The 17,329-nt window shown below is 39.6% G+C and overlaps 1 protein-coding gene across 6 annotated transcripts in view; it reads left to right on the forward strand.

Moving 5' to 3' along the window:
- The window catches only part of LOC134350487 (transcriptional-regulating factor 1-like), a 262,932-nt gene that overhangs the window by 200,102 nt on the left and 45,501 nt on the right, over window positions 1–17,329 (forward strand). For all 6 annotated transcript variants that reach the window (XM_063055706.1, XM_063055708.1, XM_063055707.1 and 3 more), the window contains 3 exons: window positions 1,535–1,674; window positions 3,207–3,310; window positions 4,621–4,696. In XM_063055706.1, coding sequence (XP_062911776.1) covers window positions 1,535–1,674; window positions 3,207–3,310; window positions 4,621–4,696 — 320 coding nt within the window. The remainder of the gene's footprint in view (window positions 1–1,534; window positions 1,675–3,206; window positions 3,311–4,620; window positions 4,697–17,329) is intronic.

Consider the following 17,329-nt stretch of genomic DNA (forward strand, 5'->3'; position numbering starts at 1 on the left):
CAAATTTTTGCTATATTATATGCCTAATTTTTGCTTTTATGTTGGCTTTGATTTCTTTGTCAGTCACAGTTGCCTCATCCTCCCTTTAGAATATTAGTTAATCTTCAGGATGTATCTAGCCTGCACTTTCCAAACTGCCCCCAGAAATTCCTGTCATTGATGCTCTGCCATCATCCCTGCTAGTATCCCCTTCCAATCAAGTTTGGTCAGCCCCTCTTTCATGCCTCTGTAATTCCCTTTACTCTGATATACCTGACTTTAGCTTCTTCCTCTCAAACTGCAGGGTGAATTCTATCATATTATGATCACTGTCTTCTTAGGGGTCCTTTACCTTAAGCTCCCTAATCAAATCTTTTATTTACACAACATCTAATCCAGAATTCCCTTTTGAGTGTGCTCAACCACAAGCTGCCCTAAAAAGCCATCTCGTAGGCATTCTACAAATCCACTCTTTTGGGATCCACCACCAACCTGATTTTCCCAATCTACCTGAAATCACCCATGACAATCGTAAGATTGCCCTTTTTACATTCCTTTTCTATCTCCCGTTGTAATTTCTAACTCACATCCTGGCTACTGTTTGAAGGCCTGTATATAATTCCCATTAGGGTCCTTTTACACTTGCAGTTTCTTAACTCTACTCACAAGGATTCTACATATTCTGATCCTATATCACCTCTTCCTAAGGACTTGCTTTCATTTTTGACCAACAGATGCAACCATCCCCTGTGCCCACTTGCCTATTCTTTCAGTACAATATGTATCCTCTGATGTTAAGCTCCCAACTATGATCTTCTTTCACTCACAACTGTGATGCCCACAATGTGTATGGGGATAGTTGCATCCTAATTGAGTTACTGGAGGAGAAGCACTCTAGAGGCCTGGACTGCGGATCCAGTGACACAAGTTCAAATCCCACCATAGTAGCCAGGGAATTTAAATTCTGTTAATTACCTAAATACTGGAATTAAAAGGAGGAAGTCATTAAATTTTTCAGTGGTAACCATGAAAATTTCAGCTTGCAAAAACATAATTGGCTTTTTGATTTCTTAAGAGGAAATCATGTATTGTCCTTAACAAGATTGGACAATATGGAGAACTGTTTACTACCAAAGACTTGCCAACCTGTTGAGTTCCAAGGAATCTGGAATGACCTTTAGATGTTGATCTTCCTAATAACACGTGTCGTTGAGTAAATTAGTTTGTTAATTTATCTTTCCATATTCATAACAATTTTGAAATGACTATAAAATACATTATCTAGCATGTTTTGTGAAAGACAAGCATTAGCAGAAATTTTAACACTAAAATTAATGATTTAACTTTTCTTGGATCAATGATGAAGATTACTTTTTTAATAAGAGGAATGTATCTCATGAATTAGCAATGATTGTTGATTTATTAACAGGCTAATTTTTTTTTTAGTAGAAGTTTGTAAAATGTGACTCCTGCTACAAAATTTGAAGTCACTTCACTAACTTTGTTACTATTTCATATCTGCTTACATGTTCACACTTTAAAAAAATTTTGTTAGGCGAATCAACATGGGGTTGCGGTTTCAAGCAGCAATCCCAACTTTGCAAGACAGGTCACTGGCTGAAAAAGATGTCTGTAAAGCAGACTTGGTGTGGAAGCCTTGGTGTGAGTTGGAAAACCCAGAAGTACAACAAAAAGGTATTAATTGATAACAGTTTATATTGTACATTGTTAAATACATTATATTGAATGGCTTCAATGGAAAATATTTTTAAGTAAAAATTTGTTTGAATCGCTCATGAAGTATAAGTTCTAAACCTTTCTATTGCTGCCTGGTGAGGCTTAATAACATATGTTGATTTTGATTCGATTTTGAAATGTGCTTCAGAAGACTCTAGGATTATTTTAGTGATTGCTCTTTCAAATTTGGTTACAAATTAGTATTAGGCTGTTTGCACTCTGTACTGAATTAAAGTTTTCATTGACTCTCATGGTGAATTTCTTTAAAGGGTGCTCATCTTCCTATCCAGTTGCTCATCATTTTACCTGTTAGTAAGAAGTAAATATAATATAGCTCCAAATAGCTGAGGTAGGATTGCGTTGTCCTGCACTGCAGAACAGAAAACTCCCAGTTTTCACCTGTGTTCCCTGAGTTGGCTAATTTCAAATGGAATGACAGTAAGATGCTATACCAAGACAACTGTAGACTGGATGGAGAAACATTTTTTTTTGTTTCTCTTGGTAAAACAAACCTAAGACCATGAGATACAAAAAGACTAGTTGTACACTAACTGTACATGTTTGTATGATGAATAATAGGCATTTAAATATTCTATTGTTGAACCTTGTATTGGGATAACCATGGTTAAGATTGATTTGCTAATGGGAAGATGTGATGGACGATGGTATAAAACCATTGTTAACCTGTGTCTTGGATGTTCTGTTCTGAGAAGAATGGATGCTACCATCATAAGCTCCAGTGCCAGAATCGGTGTATGAGAGAATGGTGAGAGTTTCATTTTAAATTCCCACCATTCATCATCCCTTTAAAGTATTGTATATTCCTTGTTTGTGGTCTCAGTGCATCTCTGTTCAGCAATACTTCCAGAATCTGAAATTCTACCTTTCTTTAAATACAGTATCCAGTACTGATTTGTCAACCCAGTTTTATTTTTAACTTTTTTGCTAATGAGGCATTATCCAATAAAACCAACCAATTTTTACTGAAAATGCATTTTTGCCCAAAATTCAACATTGTGCAGCTAGAATTGAGCACAATATGTTGAAATCAGTGCACGCAAGACACTTGAGATGTTATTACCTACTTAGTTAATTGAACCTCTGTATTCTTTTTAATTTGCAAACTCATTTTAGGAATTTATTTCGCTGGAATTCTCCTTCAAGGGCAACTCTATGGTTATGTTTTTTCTAGCACGGAAATAAATTTTACCTTTCCGCAATGTCAAATTATCACAAAAATGTTTTTTTTTCTTAAGTTGTCGTGCTGGTGAAATGCAGACATTTCTTTTCCATTGCAGATCACCAATGGTCACCATTTACTGATCAATTGATCTGTCAAATTGTACTGATGAAGCAATAACTGTCAACCAAGAGAATTCATCTCTTCTTTGAATTGAGTCATGTAATTCTGTTGTATTTAATATTCCTTCTGAAGTCGGTGCTTTTGTTTAAGTTTATAAATTATGAACACTTCACTTTCTTTAATGTAGTGGAAGATATGCTGAACATGGCTTGCTCTAGTGTGCTGCCAGGTGGTGGGACAAATAGAGAACTTGCCCTACATTGTCTTTTTGAGGCAGGGGGGAACATTTTGGTGAGTGCTAAATTAAAACTTGGATTACTTGCCATTAACGAGACTGTATAGAGTTTGTATAACTTACTTTTCAAACTTTAACAGTGATTATTGATATTTACGAGGGAAAATTAAAATACTTGTCAAATCTCTCTCTCTCTTTCTCTCTCTCTCATATATATAATATTTAAAAAAAAATTGTTTATAAGTAAAGCTAGTGTCTTCAATTTGATGTTATAACCGGCTCATTTTATTCTATTTAACTTGCCCTTCAGAATCATTGTGACTTATTTCTATATATAAAAAAACACTAAGTTGTTTAGTATCTAATAAAATTCCGGTAATACTGTTTCTTTGTAGATGTAAATGGTAGCTATGGAGAAACCATGATATATTTAAGGAAAACCATCCATACTTCATCCATTCATTCATGTTAATTTTTTGCATACTTTGCATGGCTAAATGGAGTAGAAAAAATGTCAAGAAAGTTAAGAAATGTTGGCAATTTACAAATAGTTTACCATCGGAGTAACAGTTAACATTTAGGGTGTGGTCATTTATTTCAAATTTTGGGGTTAATTTATAAAGCCAGGAGGATAATTGGGTCTGACTTTATAATTTCTTTGCACAAGCAGTCAGATATTGTTACAAAATTTTTAAAATGGCAATTTAAATGGAATAGCAGATTATTCCGAAAGCAAATTGCTTTCCACAATTAAACACATCTTTGTTTTACAGTTTGTTTTGAGTAAGAACAGCACATTTGCTGTTAAATTTGAAAGTGTTTTGTAATGCAACGTCTCTGCAATATAGCAATGTAGTGTTCTAATGCTGTTAATGACTTTCCAAAAGGAAGGACTGGTGAGCATTGGTTGTACTTTCAGGTTGGAATTTAAGGTTTACACTCCTTAATTTACACAAGTTAATTCAAGTAATACTTGGTTTCAAATTTTTATTGATCTATATGTGATACAAAGCAGGCAAACTGGTGATTTGTTAGCATGATGACGGGCAAATTCATTACATAGCATCACACAGCTGAAACTACTTACTCCAACTGTTTTTTTGTTTTGGAGGTTTCATAGTCTGTTATCGGGAAACATTCATTTTTCAGTGTTACAGTTTAACGTAGCACAAAAGAGTATAGATAACCTGAATTGTTCAAAAATCTTGCCTGAAGTAATAGACTTGAGTAGAAACAGGGTCAAGGGATTAAAATAAAACATGTTTTGTGACTTTTTTGGTTTACACATTTACTGTCACTTAGTCACATCAAAACTTTGAATAGATACATTCTATTTTAATCTTATTGTTGTTTCCTGTTGTACTAGATGGCCGTGGAGGTTTTGTTGATGAAGATGCCAATTAAAGACAAATTCCATCCATTGGCAGACTATCACTATGCTGGTATGTAGCTTTCTCCACAATTTCTTGCTGGTCAAAATGTCCTTGTGTCGCAGGGTTTTACAGCAATCTGTCATGAATCTTCAAAGTTCTTGTTACTTATTTGACGGTAAGAACATTCTAGGTAATAAGGATCAACAAAAATTCCTGTGAACACTCAGCAGCTCAAGCAACATGAGAGGGGAGAGGAGCAATAGATGTACTGAGTCAAGGACCTTTCATCAGAATTAGGACTTTAGTTGAAAGTCTCCAGCACTTTTTTTTGCATTTCCAGTATCTGCAATTTTTGTATTACACCTGATTAGTTGTATTAGTTATCAATTTATGTTGATCAGAATCAGGTTTATTATCACTGGCATGTGTCGTGAAACTTGTTAACTTAGCAGCAGCAGTTCAATGCAATACATAATATAGAAGAATAAATAAATAAATCAATTACAGTATATGTATATTGAATAGATTTAAAATAATGCAAAAAACAGAAATAATATATATTAAAAAGTGAGGTAGTGTTCAAGGGTTCAATGCCCATTTAGGAATCAGATGGCAGAGGGGAAGAAGCTGTTCCTAAATCACTGAGTGTGTGCCTTCAGGCTTCTGTACCTCCTACCTGATGGTAACAGTGAGAAAAGGGCATGTCCTGGGTGCTGGAGGTCCTTAACAAGATGCTGCCTTTCTGAGACACTGCTCCTTGAAGATGTCCTGGGTACTTTGTAGGCTAGTACCCAAGATGGAGCCGACTAAATTTACAACCCTCTGCTGCTTCTTTCGGTCCTGTGCAGTAGTCGCCCCCCAGACCAGACAGTGATGCAGCCTGTCAGAATGCTCTCCACGGTACATCTTGTTACGTACCCCGTAACTGGGTTTGCCAAACCAGCAGAAATGGATCACTCAGTTGGAGTCTGGATTACTAGAACTAAGAAAGTTTTATTAAAGAAACAAGCAACACAGTAATCGAAAGGATAATAAATGCAACAGTTCAGCAATGATAAACACACATGTGCACAGAATTAAGATAACAGGATCAATCAAGCTCTATTGTTGTCTAGGGGTAAATGACCAATTTCAAAGTGACGCGAAGTTCAGTCCAATTTAGTTCAGTTCGCAGTAATCGTTGCCGTGGCGATGGACAATGTGGGGGGAAGGAGAGAGAGAACAAGAACGAATGATCATTCAAAACGGCTTCCACACACAGACCTGCGATATTGCTCACAAGCAGCTTTCGGGCGAGTCCTTTGTGATGTCACCTGAGGTCACCGACTGTGGCCTCTCCTCCAGATGCGGTCAATCCTCTGCAGTGAACCTGGCACCCAAGCAAGGGTGGACACACACCTGGTTCCCGCTGATAGTACCTTTCCACCCTGTGCGTCTATGGCTTGGTTCCTCAACCAGCCTTCCAAACGACTCCCGCCGACTTGTGGGGGGGCCCCGCTTCCAGGGTCTCGTTACCTCGTGGTGTCGTGTGTGTCTTGCCTTAGCGAACCTGTCCCTTTTTTATCCCCCTGCTGGGGTATCCCCTGTCCATCACACTTCAAACAGTTCAGGGTTCAAAGGGGGAGCCGATCTTGACAATACCCAGACTGATAACTCCTTCATTAACATCTCCAAATGCTGCTTCATTGTGTTCCTTATCTCTCCCTCCCCTGAGGACAGGTGGCAGACCAACTGCTGATGCCACTGGTGCAAGCCCAGGCCAGCAAACATCTTAAGTTATGTGTATTCTCGTCACAATCTATAGAAGTTTTTGAGTGTATTTGTACATGTGTATCTACTACAACAACACAAGTAAACAGAAGTAACAAATGTATTTGGTTTGGTGAGACAGGCTTTGTTGAAACTGCTATTCTGTTTAAAATGGCATTCCTTTTATTGGAAGAACATATCTGGATCAGGCAAGCTCTTCTTTCATTGCATTTACTTTATTCATTGATTTTTGATCTACATGTTACACCAAAGGCACATCCCCTCATCTCCCTTCTACCTCATGACTGTGCCAGTGGTCCTGACTTAACATGCTGCTTGTGCATTACCAGTGCTCTGTAATTAGAAATCCAATTCAAACATATATAGGGAGCCATTGTTTGTAATAGCACCATGGAACATTACAGCACAGAAACGGGCCTTGTGGCCGTTAGGCCCTTCTTGGCTGTGCCGCACCATTTTTCTGCCTAGTCCCACTGACCTGCACCTGGACCATATCCCTCCATACACCTCTCATCCATGTACCTGTCCAAGTTTTTCTTAAATGTTAAAAGTGAGCCCGCATTTACCACTTCATCTGGCAGCTCATTCCACACTCCCACCACTCTCTATGAGAAGAAGCCCCTCCCTAATGTTTCCTTTAAACTTTTCTCCCTTCACCTTTAACACATGTCCTCTGGTTTTTTTTTCTCCCCTAGCCTCAGTGGAAAAGGCCTGCTTGCATTCACTCTGTCTAAGCCCATCATAATTGTATATACCTCTATCAAATCTCCCCTCATTCTTCTACGCTCCAGGGAATGAAGTCCTAACCTATTCAACCCTTCTCTGTAACTGAGTTTCTCAAGTCCCGGCAACATCCTTGTAAACCTTCTCTGCACTCTTTCAACCTTATTTATATCCTTCCTGTAATTTGGTGACCAAAACTGAACACAATACTCCAGATTCGGCCTCACCAATGCCTTATACAACCTCATCATAACATTCCAGCTCTTATACTCAATACTTTGATTAATAAAGGCCAATGTACCAAAAGCTCTCTTTATGACCCTATCTACCTGTGATGCCACTTCTAGGGAATTTTGTATCTGTATTCCCAGATCCCTCTGTTCTACTGCACTCCTCAGTGCCTTACCATTTGCCATGTATGTTCTACCTTGGTTTGTCCTTCCAAAGTGCAATACCTCACACTTGTCAGTATTAAACTCCATCTGCCATTTTTCAGCCCATTTTTCCAGCTGGTCCAAATCCCTCTGCAAGCTTTGAAAATCTTCCTCATTGTCCACTACACCTCCAATCTTTGTATCATCAGCAAATTTGCTGATCCAATTTATGACATTATCATCCAGATCATTGATATAGATGACAAATAACAATGAACCCTGCACTGATCCCTGTGGCACACCACTAGTCACAGGCCTCCACTCAGAGGAGCAATCCTCCGCTACCACTCTCTGGCTTCTTCCATGGAGCCAATGTCTAATCCAATTTACTACCTCTCCATGTATACCTAGCGACTGAATCTTCCTAATTAATCTCCCATGCGGAACCTTGTCAAAGGCCTTACTGAAGTCCATATAGACAACATCCATTGCCTTCCCTTCATCCACTTAACTGGTAACCTCCTCGAAATTGTTTAAGCATGACCTCCCACGCACAAAGCCATGTTGACTCTCCCTAATAAGTTCCTGTCTATCCGAATACTTGTAGATCCTATCTCTTAGTACAGGTCTCCCCTGCTTTTTGAACGTTCGCTTTATGAAACCTCACTGTTACGAAAGACCTACATTAGTACCCTATTTTCGCTTTCAGAAGGTGTTTTCACTGTTACGAAAAAAAAAATCAGCGCGCGATAAAAGGCAGCGTGCCCCAAGCAGCCGCTTTCCCCCGGATTCTCGACAGCATTGCTTAAACACGAGCCTGTGAGCAGCTGTTTGTGAGATGAGTTCTATGGTATCGGAAAAGCCTGAAAGAGCTCGTAAAGGTGTTACACTTACGGTAAAACTAGACATAATTAAGCGTTTTGATCGTGGTGAACGAAGTAAGGACAACGTGAGTTTGGCTTGTGGAAGTTGACGAAGATGATGTTGAGGTTTTGGCATCCCATCACCAAGAACTGACAGATGAAGAGCTGATGCAATTAGAAGAAAAAAGGATAACAATCGAAACTGAATGAGTAATGATGAAGTACGACTTTAATTTTGAAAGGGTACATCGGTTTAGGGGATATTTGCAAGATGGTTTGAGTCCTTATTAAAGAACTGTGTGATAGAAAAATAAGCGAGGCTCAGCAGTCAAGCAAGCCTTCCACATCAGCCACAGCAGACGACGAACCTCGACCTTCGACGTCGAGACAGGCAGAGATAGAAGAAGATGAACTGCCTGCTCTAATGGAAACAGGCGATGAGATGACACCCCAGTGTCGCACCACCCCAACCCCCAGGTCACGGACAGATACCGATTCGCGGAGAATGCAAAGGTAGCTGGGAGACGCACAGCACATCTTTAAGAAAGAAGCCGAATGTATCACTCAGCGGCCTGGAGGGTGGGGGGCCACTGCACCACCCAAACTCCGACTCAGTCTAACACACCATCAGTGTGCTCGGTGCGGTCCCGATTCTGGTAAGTGATACTACACTGTACATACATTATTTCTACTTTATATCGGCTGTGTATTTTTGTGTTATTTGGTATGATTTGGCAGCTTCACAGCTTAAAGGTTACTGGAGAGCGCTTGTGCGCGTTTTTGCCAACGGCGCTTGCGCGAGATTTTCACTCTGGAGAACAGTTCAGTAATGATTGTGGAAAAGTATTTCTACTTTATATAGGCTGTGTATTTATCATATCATTCCTGCTTTTACTATACGTTACTGTCGTTTTAGGTTTTGTGTGTTATTTGGCATGATTTGGTAGGTTATTTTTGGGTCTGCGAACGCTCTCAAAATTTTCCCATATAAATAAATGGTAATTGCTTCTTTGCTTTACGATATTTCGGCTTGCGAACCGTTTCATAGGAACGCACTACCTTCGGATGGCGGGGGAAACCTGTACTCCTTCCAATAATTTACCTACAACTGACGCAAAACTTACCGGCCTATAATTTCCCAGGTTACTTTTAGAGCCTTTTTTAAACAATAGAACAACATGAGCTATCCTCGAATCCTCTGGCACCTCACCCATAGATACCGACATTTTAAATATATCTGCCAGGGCCCCTGCAATTTCAACACTAGTCTTCTTCAAGGTTGGAGGGAATACCATGTCAGGTCCTGGGGATTTATCTACTCTGATTTGCCTCAAGATAGCAAGCACCTCCTCCTCTTCAATCTGTATAGGTTCCATGACCTCACTACTTGTTTGCCTTATTTCCATAGACTCCATGCCAGTTTCCTTAGTAAATACAGACACAAAAAAAACGTTTAAGATCTCCCCCCATTTCTTTAGGTTCCATACGTAGCTGACCAGTCTGATCTTCAAGAGGACCAATTTTATCCCTTACTATCCTTTTGCTCTTAATATACCTGTAGAAGCTCTTTGGATTATCCTTCACCTTGACTGCCAAAGCACCCTCGTGTCTTTTAGCCCTCCTGATTTCTTAAATTTTATTTTGCACTTCTTGTACTACTCAAGCACTTCATTTGCTCTCTGTTTCCTATACATGTCATACATCTCTCTATTCTTTATCAGAGTTCCAAAATCCCTTGAGAACCAAGGTTCCTTATTCATATTCACTTTGCCTTTAATCCTGACAGGAACATACAAGCTCTGCACTCAAAATTTCTCCTTTGAAGACCTCCCACTTACCGATCACATCCTTGCCGGAGAACAACCTGTCCCAATCCACGCTATTTAGATCCTTTCTCATTTCTTCAAATTTGGCTGCCTTCCAGTTTAGAACCTCAACCTGAGGACCAGATCTGTCTTTATCCATGATCAAGTTGAAACTAATGGTATTATGATCACTGGAACCAAAGTGCTCCCCTACAGACACTTCCGTCACCTGTCCTAACTCGTTTCCTGATAGGAGATCTGATATTGCATCCTCTCTAGTTTGTACCTTTTATATATTGATTTAGAAAACTTTTCTGAACACATTTTACAAACTCGAACCCCTCTAGACCTTTAACAGTATGGGAGTCCTAATCAATATGTGGGAGGAAATGGCAGTAGCCAGAGGAAATCCATATGGTCACAGGGAGAACTTGTAGAATTGATCTAGACATCAACCAAGGTCAGGATTCAACCCAGATATCTGGCAATGTAAGGTAGCAGATCTGCAAGCTGGATGACTGTGATGCCCTATTTTCTGAAGGTAAGTAATCTAACATAGAAATGTAGCTAATCCCTCCCAAACACATAAACAAAATCAGGTGGATAAAATTTCTTTGTATCATATCTGAAATAGATTAAATGGGATTTTGTATTAAAATATAATTCAGATGATGGTTGGGGCTTGTGCTTATGTCTGCTTGTGAGATTTTTCCAAAGCTTGGCATTTTTACAGTCAACCTTCATTACATTAGTGTTACTGAATGGTCAGCTCACTCATCTGACAATGATGGACTGCAGGTTGGACATCGCAGAGGGAGAATCTGCCAGGTGCTCTCTACAGTCAGGCCACCAGTGGAGCAAAACTTTTATGTGACTTAGCAGTATTTTGAACTGCGACGTTTTGAATAAAGCTTTAATTTTCTAAACTAGGTGAAATAGTTTTTGCTGTACTCCTCCAGTCGCTTCAAGATTTTATATTTGCTTGTTGCTAATAAGGGATCAAATGCAGTTCTTTGACTCTTGGAACAATCATTATTAAAATGATTGGAGGGCTCATCATACAAGTGTAACAAATTCATGCATGTCGCCAGCAGCAGCAGTTGGTTTTTTTTTTAGTCAGAATTGACCGCTAAATTCTGTCAACAAAATAAGTTTTGACACTTATACTTAACAAACATCAGCATTCGGACGTGGCTGTGAAACTAGAAGCACCACAGCCTGAAGAAGCTTGTGGCAAGAATGACCTTTTGTGGATTCATGCTTTGTGTTTGGGTTTAGAACACAGTTTGAAATGGTTGTCACTGATGATAAGCTGCATAGCCTTAGAGTTCGACACTTGGTTCTGTTGAACTGCTGAAGTACTTCCATTGCCAGTATTTGAAGTGATTGCTGTTGTTTTGTCTGATTTGCCCACTTGGAAGACAACGAGTCAAGCTGGAAGCAGTGACCTTGAAGTCAAGACTAGAGGAGAAATTAAACTTACTGGGAAAACATCAACAACTTTAAAAGGACTATAATAAAATTGTTAAAAGGATTAAAGATTTAATATTAATTAGAAACTTTTTATAAAAAGTGCAGGATGTCTGGCAGGTGCAGTCTCATTTGGATGACTTAAAAAATCTTCTTCATGAAGACGTTGCTAGACAGTGTAACTTGCTGTTGTCTTTAATGCCTATCTCTGAAGAAAATAAACTGAAAACTATGCAAGTATTGATACTCTCATTAATACGATCACAACAGAGGCTGAATAATGGTCGAAACAAATATGTGATGTTGAAGGTCAAATTGCTGAAGGAAATGAAAATATTTATAAAGCCACAGGGCAAACTTTGACTAAGTATAAAAATGTTTTCAGGATGACATGCACCCTGAAGACATTGTGTCCAATGTGTGTTGGAAGAACATGCGGAACATATTTGGAGAAACCAAACATATTTGGAGCAGCTTAAGTTGCAGGAAGAAATTGCAGCCAAGCTGGCCAGAGATAAAGTGCTAAGGCTTCAAGTGCTGTGAGTGCTAAATGTGCTCCAGCAGGACAGTTGTATGCTATGAGTTCCTATATTGACATGGCACAGAGAAAATCCAGCAAACTCAATGTCCATTTGGATGCACTTGGTCATCAAATGTCTATGAACCATGAGTTTGGGCCCCAAGGACTCATTCGGGCTGTTCACTCTCAGCTTGCACCAAGGAGGCACTCTGAACCTATGCCATATCCAATCGCACAAGGTACTTCTGAGGACATTAATTTACAGTTTGATGACATTCGTGTTTCAGATGATAAAAATCTAACTAGTGCACTGGAAGCCATAAGGACACAAAAGGAAATAATGTGTTTAGTAATGAAACAACAACGCATTGCACCTCTGCCTAAAAGACAGATTCAAATCTTTGATGGCGATCCATTGCAGTGTCATTCATTTATGAGGCCTTTCGAGAAGAGCATTGAAGGCAAGACTGATGATTCTGGTGACTGTCTCTAACAATTCACTGGATACGTTAGAAAGCTTGTCAAAAGCTGCCAGCAGGCCAGCCCGGAGCAAAGATTTCTCAAGGCCCAAGCCTCACTGCAGGAGCATTTTGGTGATGAGCAAAAAATTGCTGTGGCCAACATGGGAAAGGTTCTTTCTTGGCCACATATCAAATCAGAATACATGTAAGCTCTTCAAGATGACAGTATTTTCCTTAGAGGCTGTTGCAATGCCATGGAAGAAGTGCAGGACATGTAAGAAGTACTGAGCCTATGGCAAAACGTGAAGTTAAAACTGACCCTGGAACTGATGAAAAAGGTGCCTATTTAAAGCAAGCCATGAAACAATCAAACACAGCAGCAAATAATGCCCTGCTATCAAATGGCCTTACAAATAACATCCTGGTATGAAATGGTAGTGATCATGATTGATAGTTCCTACAACTCCAGTTTGGGTGCAGGCTAAGAAGAGTAACAAGACAGTGGTTACTTGTGCTTTCCAAGGTCAAGGAAGTACAGTGAGCCTCATGAACAAACTCAGCCTGACAGGAAAGGAAACGCGCAGTCTCTTAGACATTGTGAGTCAAGAGAAGGTCGTGAGTAGCTAGGTCTTTTCAGGATTTGAATTGGCTGGCTGAGATAGTGTGAACTGCCTAACATCTATGCGCAGGAAAGTATGCCTGCTTCAGAGAAAACATTCTTTGTCAGAAGGATCTTCAGGAATGGTCTCATCTGAAGCATATTCATTTGCTGGAAATTGTGTCAGAAATTGAGCTGCTTATAGGGGTGAATGTGCATAAAGCATTGGAGTCATTGCAAATGATTCACATTGTTAATGATGACCCTATGCAATCAGAGCAATGCTGGGTTGGACTGCTAATGGACCATTGAAAGGAGACTATGATGGTAGAAAAGACAACACTAAACAGGATTTCAGCTTTGCTCTTGAATGAGCATTGGCAGCAGCAATTCAAGAGAGTTTTGTGAATGCAGTCAAGAGGAACAACCTGGTTTATCAGGAGAAGGTCACAATCCAGGATAGACTGCTTACCAGAAAGAGGAGATTTGTGTGAATGTTGAGATTTCGTGTCTCCTGAGTCTTCGTAATATGTAGTTGTAATTATTTTAATATAATAATTAGGATGCTGGAATGTTGGAGCCATATGTCTGTTCTCTATCTGAATTGTAGTCTGTGTTGCACATTTATGATGTTTATTTTGGTAACTAGTCACATGAGTAGGGGTGTGATAAAAGCAAAGGGAATAAGTTACTTAATCGTGTTCTGTTTGGTGCTGGAGGCCAATGGACATCATATCTTTTGTTAACCACTTAATTATACTTATTTACACAAGTTCGCTGAGCTTGCATTACTTCAAGATTGTATGTTTGCTAGTTGTTAAAAAGGATCCAATACAGTTCTTATTCGACTCTTGGAACAATCTTTATTGAAGTGATTGGAGGGCACATCATACAAGTATGACAAATTTGTGTGGGTTGCCAACAGTGGCAATTGGGTTAGCCAGAATTAGCTGCTGTAGTTACAATTTCATGCAGCTGTACCATGTCCCCCCCACCAGTCTTCTCTTCCCACAGTCACCAGACAACCTGTTTATCCTCCCTTTGTTCACCTTTCCCACTCCCTAAAACCTTTCTGTCCCACACCACTTCCAGTCACCCATTGTTCAGCTTATTCCCCCCGACCCACTCCACCCCCCACAAGATGCTGGATATCTGGAGTAACACAGGCAGCATTGATGGAGGGAACTAAATGGTCAACATTTCATGCCGAGACCCTTCATGTGGCTCTGGGTCTGTGCCTCGGCCTGAAACATCAGTTGTTTATTGTTTCATAGATACTGCCTGACCTGCTGAGTTCCTCCAGCATTTTGTGTGCGTTAACCTCCCTGGTACTAATGTATGCCAGCAACCTTTCCTCTTCCCCCTTCAGACCTGATGTAGGACCTTAATCCAAAATGTCAACTTGTACCTTCTGCTTCCACAGATGCTGTTTGATTTGCTGACTTTTCCAGCAACCTGTTTTGGTGCCAGGTTCCAGCACCTGCCATCATTCAGTCTTCATTAAGAAGAACATATGTGTTTGGTGGACTACACTTAATTTCCGAGCCCAAGTTTGTTGTGGATTTATGGTTACTATTTTTTTTTATGTTCACATGTATTGAGATACAATGAAAAATCTGTCCTCCATATCATCCATTCAAACTAATTCATTAGCACTGTTCATTGAGGTAGCATAAGGTAAAACAATAACAGTGTGCAGAATAAAGTGCTAAATACAGAGAAAGTGTGGTGCAGGCGGACAGTAGGATCCAAGGTCACAACAAGGTAGATTATGGGGTCAAGAGTCCATCTTACCGTACTAACGAAACATTCAATCCTCTTATAACGGGGGGGGGGGGGGGTAGAAGCTCTCCTTGAACCTAGTGGTACATGCTGTCAGGCTTTTGTATCTTCTACCTGATGGGGTGGAAAAGAGAACTGTCCCTTTCTTCGATTATGCTGGCTGTTTTTACTGATGATAGCAAGAAGTCCATGGAGGGAAGGCCAGTTTCCCTGATGTGTTGAGCTGTGTCCACAGCTCTCTGCAGTTTCTTGTAGTTGTCAGCAGAACAGTTGCCATACCAAGCTGTGATGCATCTAGATAGGATGCTTTCTATGGGGTATCAATAAAAAGAAATGGTAAGGTGAATGGGAATGCCAAATTTCTTTAGTCTCCTGTGGAAATAGAGATGCGGGAGAGCTTTCTTGGCTGTAGCATCAGCATAGTTGGATCACGATAAGCTCTGGGTGATGTTCATTCCTAGGAACCTGAAGCTCAACCCTCTTGACTTCAGCACCATTGATGTCACAGAAGTGTGTACGCTACCCCACTTCTTGAAGTCAGTGACCAGCTCCTTTCTTTTGCTGACATTGAGGAAAAGGTTGTTGTTATGACACCATGTCACTAAGTTCCCTATCGCTTTCTTGTACTCCAGCTCATCATTATTGGAAATATGGCCTACTATGGTGTTATCATCTGCATATTTGTAGATAGAGCCTACTCTGCCCACACAGTCGTGAGTGTACGGGGAGTTTTATTAGGGTTTGAGGACATAGCCTTGTGCAGCACCAGTGTTGAGACTCATCATGGTAGAGGTGTTGCTGCCTATTATTGATTAGTCTGTTGGTCAGGAATTCAAGGATCCAATTGCAAAGGGAGGTGTAGAGTGTCAGATTTAGGAGTTTGGAACTGAGTTTGTATGGAATTATAGTATTGAAGCTGTAGTCAACAATAGTTGAACATAGATGTCTTTACTGAACAAATGCTCCAGAAATGAGTGTGGAGTTTGGGTGATGGTTGTCAGCTGTAGACCTGTTTCAGCAGTAGGTCCATTGCAGTGGGTCAAGGTTGTTTGAGAGGCTGGAGTTAATGCATGCCATTACCAGTCCCTCAAAGCACTTCCATATTGTTGGTGGATGTCAGAGCAACCAGACTTTGGTCATTTCCTCTCAGTAGTATTTCCCTAGGAAGTGATTTAATTGCTTTGATTTCATTTGCTTTTTAATTCTTAAATGAGTTATTAGTTTCTAGAGTTAACTGTGTCCATTTTTTCTCTCTCTAGTATTTGACTTTTAAACTTAGAAAAAATGGAAGGTACTGGAAATAACTCATAAGGTTGATGAAATATTAACTTTGTTTCTTTCCCCATGGGTGCTTTTGATCTGACAAGCATTTCTGACATTTTTCATTTATTTTGAAAATTTCCTCATATACAGTATTTTGCTGCTACAGAACTTCATTTTGCTTTTAAAGAAACATCCAATAAAATTGTTCAGTGTTGGTATGCAGATGTACTGAAAGTAACAGTGTCTGCTCTGCCTTTGTTAGAATTATTTCCTTCCTGACTGGCCGTGTACAATAAATGGACATACTTGAAAAATATACCTAATTGGGGATGACTGAAGATTGTACTTCTAGTTAAGTAAAAAATTTTGAAATCTAGGTCCTTTCCTCATTTCTACTACTTTCTCTTTATGTCAGCCTCTGAACTTGTACCTTTCATATATGGCTTGCTATATGCCTCATGCAGTCTCTGGAGTATAGAGTTTGTTAGTGGTACAGCAGTTAATATATTTATTTTCACTGATTACAGAAATATAGAGTTCATTGTGGTAGTACCTGAGGAAGAACTAATTGAGTAATGGCTTCATTACTAACTTTGATTTTAAAAACTAGATGATTGGACAATGTGTTAATCATATTGAAAACATCCAGAAAGTAAGTGGAGGTCAATTACAGCAGCAACAGAAGGCCAGCCAATAAAGTAAATGAGGTGGAAATAAGTCCCTTTCTGTCATGGAGCCAAATTAGAGAATTCAGATGAAAGGTCATCAGCCTGAAACATCAATTCTACTTTTGCCTTTGTATATGCTTGATTTCCTGAGTTTTTCTGCTCCTGAGTAGGCAGCTTTTCCTTGCTTCCCATTTCCTGCAGTAATGTAAACCATTTTAAGAAAACTAACATATTCAAAACACAAAAATATCTGCAGATGCTGGAAATCCAAAGCAATACACACAATACTGCAGGAATTCACCAGGTTTGGCAGTATCTATGGAAAAGAATAAACAGTTGACTTTTTGGGCCAAGACTCTTCTTCAGGACTGGAAAGGAAAGGGGAAGATGGCAGATTAAAAAGGT

The sequence above is a fragment of the Mobula hypostoma genome, chromosome 8 (genome assembly GCF_963921235.1).
Source record: "Mobula hypostoma chromosome 8, sMobHyp1.1, whole genome shotgun sequence".
Classification (NCBI taxonomy): domain Eukaryota; kingdom Metazoa; phylum Chordata; class Chondrichthyes; order Myliobatiformes; family Myliobatidae; genus Mobula; species Mobula hypostoma.